This window comes from Culex pipiens, chromosome 1 (genome assembly GCF_016801865.2).
Source record: "Culex pipiens pallens isolate TS chromosome 1, TS_CPP_V2, whole genome shotgun sequence".
In the NCBI taxonomy this organism is placed as follows: domain Eukaryota; kingdom Metazoa; phylum Arthropoda; class Insecta; order Diptera; family Culicidae; genus Culex; species Culex pipiens.
Genome location: NC_068937.1, coordinates 84,812,362 through 84,824,764, shown reverse-complemented (window position 1 = coordinate 84,824,764; position 12,403 = coordinate 84,812,362). Strand labels below are relative to the sequence as shown.

The following is a 12,403-nucleotide window of genomic DNA, read 5'->3' as shown; positions in this document are numbered from 1 at the left end:
TACCCGCCAGCAAAACAAATGGTGTGCTAGTGTGTGTGAGATCGGGCTTAGATAGCTCTATTGCGTGTACGAAAAAGATTGAGGTTAAATTTTGTACCAGCCAGCAAAACAAATGGTGTGCTAGTGTGCGTGAGATCGGCCTTAGATAACTCTATTGTGCCTCCCACAAACGAAACGCGTAAGTTCTACAAGAAACTTAGCCAATCCCGGACTGTGCCGGGATAAGGACGGAGGCATCTTGACGGACGAGCGTGAGGTGATCGAAAGGTGGAAGCAGCACGGGCGACGGGGGAAACGACGTCAGCGGTATGGTGGACGGCGAGGACGAGCCAGCACCCACGATGAGGGAGGTTAAGGATGCCATCAAGAAGCTGAAGAACAACAAAGCAGCGGATAAGGATGGTATCGGTGCTGAACTCATCAAGATGGGCCCGGACAAGCTGGCGGCCTGTCTACACCGGCTGATAGTCAAGGTCTGGGACACAGAACAGCTACCGGAGGAGTGGAAAGAGGGAGTAATATGCCCGATCTACAAGAAGGGAGACAAGCACGGTGCAGCGTGAAGATTTCGGGAGCGATGTCCGACCCGATCGAATCGCGCAAGGGACTGCGACAAGGCGACGGTATCTCCGGCCTCTGTTTCAACATTGGGCTTGAAGGTGTTATGAGGCGGGCGGGCTTCAACATGCGGGGCACGATCATCAACCGGTCCAACCAGTTCATCTGCTATGCCGACGACATGGACATTGTCGGCAGAACGTTCGAGGATGTGGTCAAGCGGTACACCGAATTGAAGCGGGAAGCGGATAAGGTTGGATTGAAGGTGAATGTTGCGAAGATGAAGTATCTGCTAGCAGAAGGAACCGAGTCGCATAGGACCGAGCGTGACGATCGACGGCGACGAGTTTGAGGTTGTGGAGGAGTTTGTGTACCTCGGATCGTTGGTTACGTCGGACAACAACTGCAGCAGAGAAATTCGGAGGCGCATCATCACCGGTAGTCGTGCCTACTAAGGACTACACAAGACCTTACGGTCTGGTCACCTTTCCCGGCGTGCAAAGTGTACCATGTACGAAACGCTGATAAGACCCGTCGTCCTCTACGGGCACGAGACGTGGACGATGCTCGAGGAGGACCTGCAAGCGCTTGAAGTTTTCGAGCGACGAGTGCTCAGGACGATCTTTGGCGGCGTGCGTGAGAACACCGTATGGAGGAGAAGGATGAACCACGAGCTGGCGCAACTCTACGGCAAGCCAAGTATTCGGAAGGTCGCCAAGGCTGGCCGAATCCGGTGGGCAGGACACGTCGCAAGAATGCCGGACGCGCTGGATGCGCGCCAACCGAACCAGACTATCAATCCGGTGAAGTTGGTGTTTAATTCGGAGCCGGTTGGAACGCGGCGGAGGGGGGCGCAACGTGCACGGTGGTTAAACCAAGTGGAGGAAAATCTGGAAAGTGCGGGAGTTCCGAGTCGGAGTTGGAGAGAAGCAGCCCAGAACCGAGTTAGATGGCAACGCATCTGGAGACAGCTCATGACCCGCAGGTTGTCCGAGCAGTAAAAGAAAGAAGAAGAAACCTCCCACAATTGTGGAACACCTGAATTTATCTGATATTTTCACAGAAAAAGTTATCAGACCACCGTTCCGTTCCACCGTTCTAGCAGGATTCTGACAGAACCAGCTCTGCTAGAATATTTCGGTACTGGTACTGGGAATGTTCTTGAAGACTCTTTAAAACAATTAAAAGTTAGGGTATCCAGGTTTTTAAGCGAAAATGGCGTTCGAATGGTGAACGCCCGAAATGTCAAAATCGCGCAGTAGCACCAACATTAGAAAAAAAAATGTGGCTGTCACGCCATGGCACACTTGTTCCGTAATGTTGGTACCACTGCGTGATTTTGACATTCCGGGCGTTCACCATTCGAACGCCATCTTCGCTTAAAAACCTCGATAGAAGAGGAATCTTGATCAGTTATGGATATTACGTGACCAGACGTTACACTACCACAGAAATAAAACAACAAGAGTTAACACCGTTACCTTTGATAGGTAAGCCAAAAAGGAGAAATCTGGAGGTAGTACAACCCTGCAGCATCGTAACACAGCGTCAAGTCGGTAACGAAAAAGTTATGCCGGGCTGTAGGTGTCAAACGTCGTTCACACATCGTTTTCACGTTCTTGTTTGTGAATATTATCTGTTTTAAGTGCAGCGTCCCACTTAAAAATTGTGAAAAATCGAAGAACAAAGTATTCTTCTTGCAGTGCATCATATTTATTGTAACTTGTAACTATTTATTGCTGAAAAAATGGCTTCAAACGAAAATACGTCGAACAAAGCTGCAGGTAAGCCTCCATCACGGCCAAGCCAAGGAACGCCATTGTGAATTTTTCCAAGCCGACATAAGCCGACTGAAAAAAATTGGAAGCAAAATAGCAAATGCCAGAATAATACTCTTTTTCAACATTTTTACATTTGCTGACGAGCAAATGAAATATCTTAGCGAAATACCGAGTAGCGATTTTGAGAGCGATACTAAATTTGCTTAGAAATTTTACCAGACCCGGCACTAATCAAAATGGTGCGCGTTGTTTGTACTTTGGGAAGAAAAAAAATATTGGCTTTGTTACAAAGAAAATAAAAAAAATGTTTTTGAAGTTTGTTAATATTTTCGGCGAGGGTAAACATTAAATGTATGAAATAATTCGTCATTTTTTTTATTACTTTGATGCTTGCTCCATAAACGAATAAGCACTTTTTTATAAGTTAATGGTCCCTATAGACGCTACCACTGGATTCGTAGCGGTACTGTACACTTTCAGCGTAGAGACGAATATGTGTAGGGGAAAGTGGGGCAAGTGTAACAAGCTAAGGAAATGCTCGTTATAACCCATTAAAAAGTTAAAAAAATCTGTCGGATTTTATTATAATCATCTTATTCTAGGTCTTGACTAAGACTTTGTTTAAACAAGTTTTTAAAAAATCCTGTTTTTTAATGTGAAAAATTGATTTTAAAATTTTTGATTTTCCGTACGTTCTACTCAACTAGTGGGGCAAGACGAGCAACCCGTTGGGGCAAGAGGAACAATGCATGAAAAAATATGGTAATTTGCTAACAATTGAACTGTTATCACTTAGATACATCAGATTAGAATGTATTTGAATGGTTTCTTCCATTTTTAGATTAAATAATAATATTTTACTAAAAATTTTATGGTTTTTACGAAAAAAAATACTACTTCGATGATAAATAGTAAATTTTCATAATATCACTATACTTTGTATGTACAATTTTTTTTAACGATTGTTTATCAGTTTTTAAGTACTTTCATGTATTTATTTCCCAATAAAATATGTTGTTGCAGCAATTCGTAATTTTTTCCATACTAAAAATCCATATGGTACACTTGCCCCACCTGAACAAGATTTTTTAAAAGCTCTCAACAAAAATAACCAAAAGTTAAATCATACTTTGTAATAGGTGCATGTCATTTGTAGGGACACTACTGATCTAGGAAAAATAGCATTTTGATAAAATGAGCCTTAAATCGAAAAAAAAAGGTTTCGAAAAAAACTTCATTAAATCTTATGCCCCGTGGCGTTTACGTCATTTTGGCGGTTATGTGGTAGTAGCATCAGCTAATTGCATTGCTAGCAACAATTCCTCATACTGGAAATAATCAAAATTGTACAAATTACGGCCGTAGGAGCGATTGTTCCTCTTGCCCCATATGGTCGTCTTGCCCCACCTTCCCCTACCACGATAAACACACGTTTTGCTTGACCATTCCTTTCACTGTTGTTTGCGGGTTGGTTTTTATAACTAGATTTATTTTGTATGCCCTATTCTTCAATGAGCATCGAATCTAATTTTTCTTTATAAGAAACTTTTTCAATGTTTAAATTGATTTTTTTTATGATTTTTTTGGTATGCAATTTAGAGAAAATTGATAATTAAATAGTAACCTGTAATCAGTCAAATTATAAAAGAGATTAAGCTGGCGAAATGCGCATTCACCTTATTGCTCTTATTCAATAGTAGACAAAAAACTTAATACACAAATTTTGTGAGAAGAATTTGTCCTGTTGATTTAATTAGCCATTTTGGCCTAGTCTAAGCACAGTTGAGTTCAACAGTAAAAAAACAAAACAAAGATAAGATATTTCCTAATATTTCATCTCCGCTATCTTGATTTCAATAATTCTAAAACTTTAGAGTAGTAGTGTAAGGATCAACAATCAAAAATAAGACAACGACTTTTTTTAATTAGTGGTTCGATTATCCGAAGTGAATTTTTCTAAGGTCTTCGGATAATCGAGTGTGGACTGTACAATTATTTAACGACAGTGCTGAAGTTTTATTTGTTGCAAAAAAATAATTAGGAGGAGATTTGACCGGCATAAGTATTCAGACAAATATGAATTCATGAATGTACGAATTGATTTGAACCAAGGAAAATACATTGTCTTTGCTTGAACACAAATATTTGATATAATAGAGCTTTATGACGTTTCGCGTACTCACACTAGTGCACCATTTGATTTTGCTGGCCGGACAAAATTTAACCTCAATCTTTTTCGTGTACGTACACGCAATACATGCGCACGTAGATAACTCTATAACCATATTTTAATTTACTTTTTTTAACCCAGATAATGGAAAGAAGCTGAACGTCGGCAACTTGCCCGTCGATGTTACCGAAAAAGAGCTGCGCGATCACTTCAAGGAGTTCACCGTGGAGAATGTTGAAATTTTCCACTACTTGAAGTACACCTTGGCTTTGCTGTTGTTCAAGGATAAGGATACAGCCACCAAAGCTCTCAAGGCCAAGGAGGGCACCTTGTTCCGCAACCGCCGGCTGCGTATGCATATCGAATACATCGCTATTTGGAACATTAAGAAGAACGTTTTTGTTTATGTCGTTGATGATAACACTACTGAAGAAGATGTGTACGACAAATTTAAGACCATCACCGAGGTGACCGGTGTCCTGGTTTTCCACCCTTTGGCGTACGTTTCGTGCAACACCCAGGAACAGAAGGAGGCGGCCATCAAGGAGCTGAATGCGGAAGAAACCACCGTTTACGATCTGACCGGACATGATCAGAGTATGTTATCACCGGTGAAACTGATTGGATTATTTAGGTCTGACAAATTTCTTTCTTTTTCTTTTGAACAGACCATCACATTGAAATTTGGCGCGCTGCCAAGTTATTCTTCCGAAACTTGAACCGTGTATCACTTATTAATTTGCCCGAAAGCTGGGTTTCGAACCAGGAAGAGCTGAAGAAGGCCGTCGAAGGCACCGGCACTTTGACCGAGGTTAAGGTCATCAACAACAGCCACGGTTCGGTGGCCCAGCTGTTCTACGAGGACGAAGATACCGCTAGAAACGCATCACAGACTCTAAACCAGCAGGTGTTTGAAGGCAAACGGATCCATGCTCTTCACGTTACTGCTGCTCTCATTCCAGACTACACCTCGAGCGTGTACCTGACAGGGTTGGAAAAACGTGAGTTGCTAAAATCTTGGTTTAATGTATACCAAGTTCCTAACTGATCCTTGTTCCCACAGCCATTTCCGAAGAGACCATCTACTCCCATTTTGAACAGTTTGGAGAGATCGAGTTTGTCAGCCGTCGCAAGTGTGCCGATGAGCATGCCATTATTTGCTTCAAGAACAGCAGTGCCGTTGAAGCGGCCTTGGAGTGCAAAACGTTGCCCGTTCCTAAGCCGGACAGCGAAGAAACCGAGGATAAAACCATCGGAGTTAAAAAATACAACGGTCCATTGAGTGAGTATTTGAACCTCCAAAGTCATACCAATTTGCTTAACCTCATTCTTGTTACAGTTATCGATCTGAAACCATCACACGTTAAAAAATTGCTGGAAGATGGCGAAGAATCCAAGATGCGCCCGCCGCCCCTACCGCTGGCCAAGTTGTGGCCAATCTACGTGTCCAACCTTCCGTACACTGCCGACAAGCGCGACATGCGGGATTACTTCTCGAGCGTTGGTGGACACATCAAGTTCATCTTCTCGCCGAACATCCCGGCGTACAAAACCAGCCAAACGTCAATGGTGATGGCTGCGTTGATTTACTACGCTCGTCGTGAACAGGCCACAGACGCTATCAAGGCTTTCAACGGAAAGCACTTCCAGAACCGCTGCCTGCACGTATTCCCGGGACGCAAGGACACCTACTTTAACCCGGAAACCTCGGTTCGCCTGGTTCGACTCACCATTGGTGTTAGCGAAGAAAAGCTGTTTGAAAAATTCCGCAAGTTTGGCTTCATCGAGTGCGTCGTGAAGCGTAACCGAAACACCGCGTTGATCGAGTTCCGTGACAAGGAAGTTTGCGACAAGGTGCTGCAGCTTCCCGACGGCGAAAAGCCCGTGCGCTGCGGAATCGAACCGCTAACTACGAAGGTTAACCGGAAGATTTTCAAAGAAAATGACGAAAAGATCTCACTGGCGATGCAGGAAATCATCGACAAGAACCCGGCTGTGCTCGAGAACGTGCAGTCGAACCGGTTCAGCGGTCCACCACCACTCAAGCGGGGACGCTTCAATGGACCAGATCCGAGTAAGTACAACATTCAGTACAACCCTTATGATTGACGGAAGATAACGCTAGTACCAACTGTCAAAGCAGGGTTGGGTTTGGATAAATCTAACAGAATTAATAACTCAATATTTACATCCACAGACTTTGGCAACCTTGGCAACCGGAACGATTTTAATTCGATGAACAGCAACAATGATTTTAGCAACCCACAGGTCATCCAGGACCTACTGCGTTTGGCGTTTATCTCGGGTAAAAATCTGGGCGAGGGTCTGGCTAGCGGAAACAACAATCCGTTTAACAATAGCTCCGATTCACCACTGTCCAGCTTGAACCTGGCCAACGGGTTCAGCGGTCGTAACTTTGGCGGTGGTTCGAACAACGGATTTGGTAATAACTCGGGAAACCGAGGAAATTTTGGAAATAACCAAAATAACTTCAACAACCGAAACAATTCTGGAGGAAACCAGAACAATAGAAACAACTTTGGAAACAATGGAAACAACGGAAACAATGGAAACAAATTTGGCAACAATTCACAAAACAATCAAAACCAGAACCGAAACAACAACAACCAAAACCAGAACCAGAACCGCCAAGGGGGGGGAAATCAGAACAGACGCTTCTAAGAGCGTTACGCTTCTTTCCTTCCTTTTTATTCTTCTTTGATATCGTAGCTGGAAGCCGTTTGGGTTTATGGACGCAAACGTGCTACGAAGAACAATTTTGAGCCGGCAGTCGCTTTGAATCCGATAGTTCCAGCGAGCAGATAAGATTTATAGAACATTGTGACGAAATACATATTTAGCAAGAAAGATGACGAGAAAGATGATGAACTAATGATTACATAACAAATTTGATGATAAAAAAAAATCACACACTTTCAATAATTACAACAAACATTTACGATTTAACGGATTTTAGACAACCTTGATTTGATGTGCATGAAATTTATAAAATATTAAAGACAAACATATTGTATCTCCATTGGTAGTTTTATGATTGTAAGTACGTTTAAGATTTGATTTTATTTAATCACAAACAATTACACTGTTCCATGAAAACAAAACAAAAATACTTGAAATTATTACATACAATTAAATGACGATAAGTAGGTGAGAAAACAATGAAAATTTGAGATAAAAAAATAATTGTATTAGAACATTAATCCGCTTTGGACCAGAAAATACACAGTAAATATTGAAAACTCCTATCGGTGGGCATTGAGGATGTAATTTTGAGATTATGAAAAACATGTTTATGTGCTTCTTTTCTCTTCATGACGCCCCGATGGATTTGCATGAAATGATTACATATATAAAACAAGAAAAAAAAAAACACTATACCGTATCTGATAAAAATAAAACATTTTGTCTTTGCATCTTGGAAAATTACATAAAACAAACAATTACGATATAGTGGAAATTTGTCGCACTTATCTTAAAACAGTGTGGCTGTCAACTGGAGTAAAAATCAATACATGATATCGAAACATATTTCAGTGCTGCAATTTGCACAATGATTGCAGAACACTTTCAATGATGGTGATTTTTTTTTGCGAAATTTTTATGAGAGGTGGCAGCCACCTGGTGCGCAAAATGGTAGATATTAACTGGTTTTTCTGCTTGTTTTTTCTTACTTTCTTTAAATATTATACTTTTTTCGTGTTTAAATGGCATAGATAAAGGCTGCGATTTTTTTGTTTCCTTTTCCACTTTAAAATTACCATTTGTAACTCTTAATCGCGAGCACTTACAATATGCACTGAGAAAAAATGGAGTTTAAAACTGACAAAAAGGTTCGTAATTGGAAACTGGTTCAATGCTGGTGAATTCCCATGTCTGCGCTGAAATGAATGCCGCCGGTACTACGAGTTGGTAATGTGCGCCCTGGTTAGGAGATTATGCGACCAGCAGACCGACTGGGGAACAACTGCCTGGATACACTATAGTCGTGTGTAGTTGGGGTGGGTCAGGGTGAGAGCTTAACCACCTCAACTTACCCCGACAAAAAAACTACATGAACGAGCCTGAGGTCGAAATGAACACACTAACACACTGAAAGATTGTTCAATATCAGTTGGTATTTGGACAAGAGAAAACCTTGACTAAACTCAATTTTAGTGTGAACGATGGAAACATTCTACTATTAGAATAAAATAGTGCAAACTGTATTTAAAATCCAAATGTTGTATTTGTACTTGATAATGATGACATCCATTTAAAAAAATCATTTTTAGTTTTTTTTAACAATAATGTGTTAAAAAAATGTTGAGGGCATTACAGGGCCAGGTATACTGAGCTCAAATCCCAAATACTAGCCTGATTGGTTGCACTTTCGATAGGATTTTCTGATCTACAATCTTTCTGGCTCATCGGCAAGGTCGTTTGATAACCTATCCAACAATAGATTGCATGATAGATCCGCCCTCTAAAAAGTGTATAAATAACACTTAAGTGCTTATAACTTTTGAAAGGCTTGTCAGATCTCCAATGTTTTGGACTCGTTAGAAAGGTTTTTTAAATATCTTTTTTTTTTTTTTTAATGTTAAACATTCGCAATTCGAAATTTTCAGTGTAAGAACGGGCCTTGACCGATCTTATGCACCAGGTTCCCGACGAACACGCACTGCCCTTACACCTACATCTCACCCTTGCTCTGAGTCAGTACGAGCAGCACGCTAGAACACGCTTTGAGTGTTCGTGCCAGGCATGCACACCTTCTTTTCCGGTTACGCATTTTAACTCGGCCGGGGTGGTACATTACGTAGGGTTTGATGTAAGTATAAGCGCCTAACCATTTATAGTGTGCCTATCAACTTTCATTAAAGCAAAAACTGTTATTTACTGTGTATTGTTTTCTCCTGAAATCTTCCCTATTGTTGAGTCGTGTTTATCTGTTGCTATTTCTTTTGTCGCGGTGTTTTGTTACAATATTTTGATTCTAAGCATTTTAGAAAAAAAAATTCCAGAGTACAATAGTAATATTTGTGTTAATCCTGTAATCATTTATAAATTGAGTAAGGGCTCGAACCTCACTTACTTAAGAAAAAGGTGAATTTTCAAAACAATGGACAGTGAAGTAAATATACTATGTAAAAAATTAATAGTAAAAGAAAGATAGTAGAAATTAGAAATTATTCAAATAGATAAATAAAGAAAAGGCACACGATAAACAAAATTGACATCGCTACCAAATTAAGGGAAAGCAGACAGTTTGTTACAGCAGCATCAATTGGTAAAATAGAGTGGAAAAGCGTAGAGAAATAAGATAATCAAATAAGTAAAATCGAAATCAAATGGAGGATGGTAAACAGAAGCCGTTTTAGAAAATCAGTGAAAAAAAAATAAACAGAAGATAGCTGTTAGCTAAAATGTAAAGAAGAGAAACCCCGTTCTGCGATGCTCAGGTACATCCACAGCAGTTGACTCAACATACTGCGAATCAAAACAATACCGTCTACAATCACAAATTACTTCCCTTTCCCACATTGACGCGCCCCTTTCTTCTAGCCGTCTCCACTCTGACCCTCGCTGGTCAAAGGTTTACGAGTCGTTTCCACAGGCCACCAGCTAGGACCTTGTCATCATGATGACTAAACCAAGCCAACGTGGAAGTAAGAAAATAGGACACTTGCAAGGAACCAGAGCCATGCTGTGTTGTCCAAACAGCACTACGGATGTAGTTGGGCTCCTTCCGGGATGTTCCTCGCCTAGGTGTATCAACCGACGAGTATCATCAGTATTATGCACCCTTGGCCTGCTTAAATGTTAAACATTCATACAAAAACCAACCTTTTCCAAAATCATTTTTTCAGCATAACTTTTGAAGTACTCTACTAAACTTCATAGTTTTCGAAAGGGACATATCGGACCCCAAGACGAATTGAATGAGACCAAAACGGTTGAAATCGGGTCAGCCTGTGCTGAGATAATCGAGTGCATGTTTTTGGTGTCACAGACCAACATAACACACACACACTAGGGTGGTCCAAATCCGGGCTTTTTTGGGGCTACCCCATGAAATTATAGATTGGCCCATCCCTAGGCTAAATTCTAAATTTGAGTTCATTCTGACCACGGGAACCCCTCCCTTCAATCGCTTGAAGTTTGTATGAGGGAAATCGTCAAAATGTATAGAGAAAAGCAAATGTTTCAGTTTTTTACCTGTGGAGTGCGCAATAGTCGTCCAATCTTTATCAATTCTCAGATGTAGGACCTTCATTAAATTTTGAACAGCTTTCCTGAAGACACCATATTTTTAAGATTTTTTTGCTGAAATGTTATTAACTTCCGAAAAGGATCCTTTTTGCGCAGACGGCTCTAAGGGGCTACCTAGAAACAACCTGCCCCTTAGAGCCGTCTGCGCAAAAAGGATCCTTTTCGGAAGCTAATAACATTTCAGCAAAAAATCTTCAGGAAAGTTGTTCAAAATTTAATGAAGGTCGAAGGTCCTACATCTGAGAATTGATAAAGATTGACGACTATTGCGCCCTCCACAGGTAAAAAACTGAAACAGTTGCTTTTCTCTATATATTTTGAAGATTTTCCCCATACAAACTTCAAGCGATTGGAGGGAGGGGTTCCCGTGGTCAGAATGAACTCAAATTTGGAATTTAACCTAGTGATGGGTGTTCGCACTGCCTCTTGATTTTTGGTTCAACTTTGGTGGAATCTATGACATTTCCCCGAAACCCATATTACCGAAGGGACATTTCCCCGAATGCCACTTCCCCGAAAAGACACTTCCCCTAATAGTCATTTCCCCGAATTCCATTTACCCGAATTTCCCATTTCCCCTAATCGTCCACATCCCCGAAAGTCATTTTCCCGAATAGGCCACAATCCCGAATGCCACTTACCCGATTAGTCATATCCCTGAATAGTCATTTCCCTGAATGCCATTTCCCCAAACGCGGTCAAGCGAAAATGCCCGGTGCCCCGGAGCGCGCGCGCTCCTGGGCACCGGGCATTTCCGCTTGACCGCGTTCGGGGAAATAGCATTTTATAAGAAAAAAATTGATGGCAATTTTTATCACATCAAACTACATATAATATTTCTTGAAAGGTTCGTATTGGCCTTGAATGATCAACTTTCTTTTTGGATTCACTCAGAACAGACGTAGCATTTTAGGGGGGAAAGGGTGTTGAAAGGTTTGGTACTATTCATTCAAATACAATGAATATTGTTACAGACTTTTTGTTATATATTCTCAAACCAAACACTTTTTTCTAATAGACATGCTAATAATAATGCAATAGAAGTTTTGTTATTTTTTATGATTCAGAAAACATACCGTGCGATTTTCGTAGTACAGAACCCCGTTCACACTGATCATTTTATTCACATTGCTAGTTTTGGATTTGGCGAAAAGTATAATCAACAAAAACTTGAAATAAAATGTGTACCAGCCTAGGTACCAGCCTTATGTACCTATTTGATCGATTTTTGGGTTCTTGAACACACAACAACTCGATTATCCGAAGGCCTCGGAAAAAAATCACTTCGGATAATCGAACTTCGGATAATCGAAACTTCGGATAATCGAGTCTGGACTGTAATTGGGTCCTAAAATTAAGCTGATATTAGTGTTCACAATGATAAAGCTTATTTTTCTAAGTACAATTACCCTTTGAACGACCGCAAAGGATTTAAAATGGATTTTTAATTCAATTTTTAAAAATTCACTTCCCGGCCCTTCTTGGCAGAAAAGCTCCTACTTGACAGCTCGTTCTAAGGGGACCATAGTTGATCCATCAAAAAAATGTTGTCTTGTCAATAACTTTTTTTTGCATATAAATGAAATAAAAAAACGTCATCAGAAATGGTTTTTAATCGTGT

The 12,403-nt window shown here is 40.8% G+C and overlaps 1 protein-coding gene across 1 annotated transcript; it reads left to right on the top strand.

Moving 5' to 3' along the window:
- The first annotated feature begins 2,136 nt into the window (after positions 1-2,136).
- LOC120431377 (uncharacterized) lies at positions 2,137-8,748 on the top strand. Its single transcript, XM_039596507.2, has 6 exons — positions 2,137-2,342; positions 4,651-5,106; positions 5,178-5,510; positions 5,573-5,791; positions 5,849-6,583; positions 6,707-8,748. The coding sequence occupies exons 1-6, from the start codon at positions 2,306-2,308 to the stop codon at positions 7,189-7,191; spliced, it is 2,265 nt and encodes a 754-aa protein (XP_039452441.2). The 5' UTR covers positions 2,137-2,305; the 3' UTR covers positions 7,192-8,748.
- The last annotated feature ends 3,655 nt before the right edge of the window (positions 8,749-12,403 follow it).

Coding starts and splice junctions, on each gene's coding strand:
- LOC120431377 (XM_039596507.2), top strand. CDS start 2,306: ATGGCTTCAAACGAAAATACGTCGAACAAAGCTGCAG. Junction 5,107..5,177: donor TCTGACCGGACATGATCAGA/GTATGTTATCAC, acceptor TCTTTTGAACAG/ACCATCACATTGAAATTTGG. Junction 5,511..5,572: donor CCTGACAGGGTTGGAAAAAC/GTGAGTTGCTAA, acceptor TTGTTCCCACAG/CCATTTCCGAAGAGACCATC.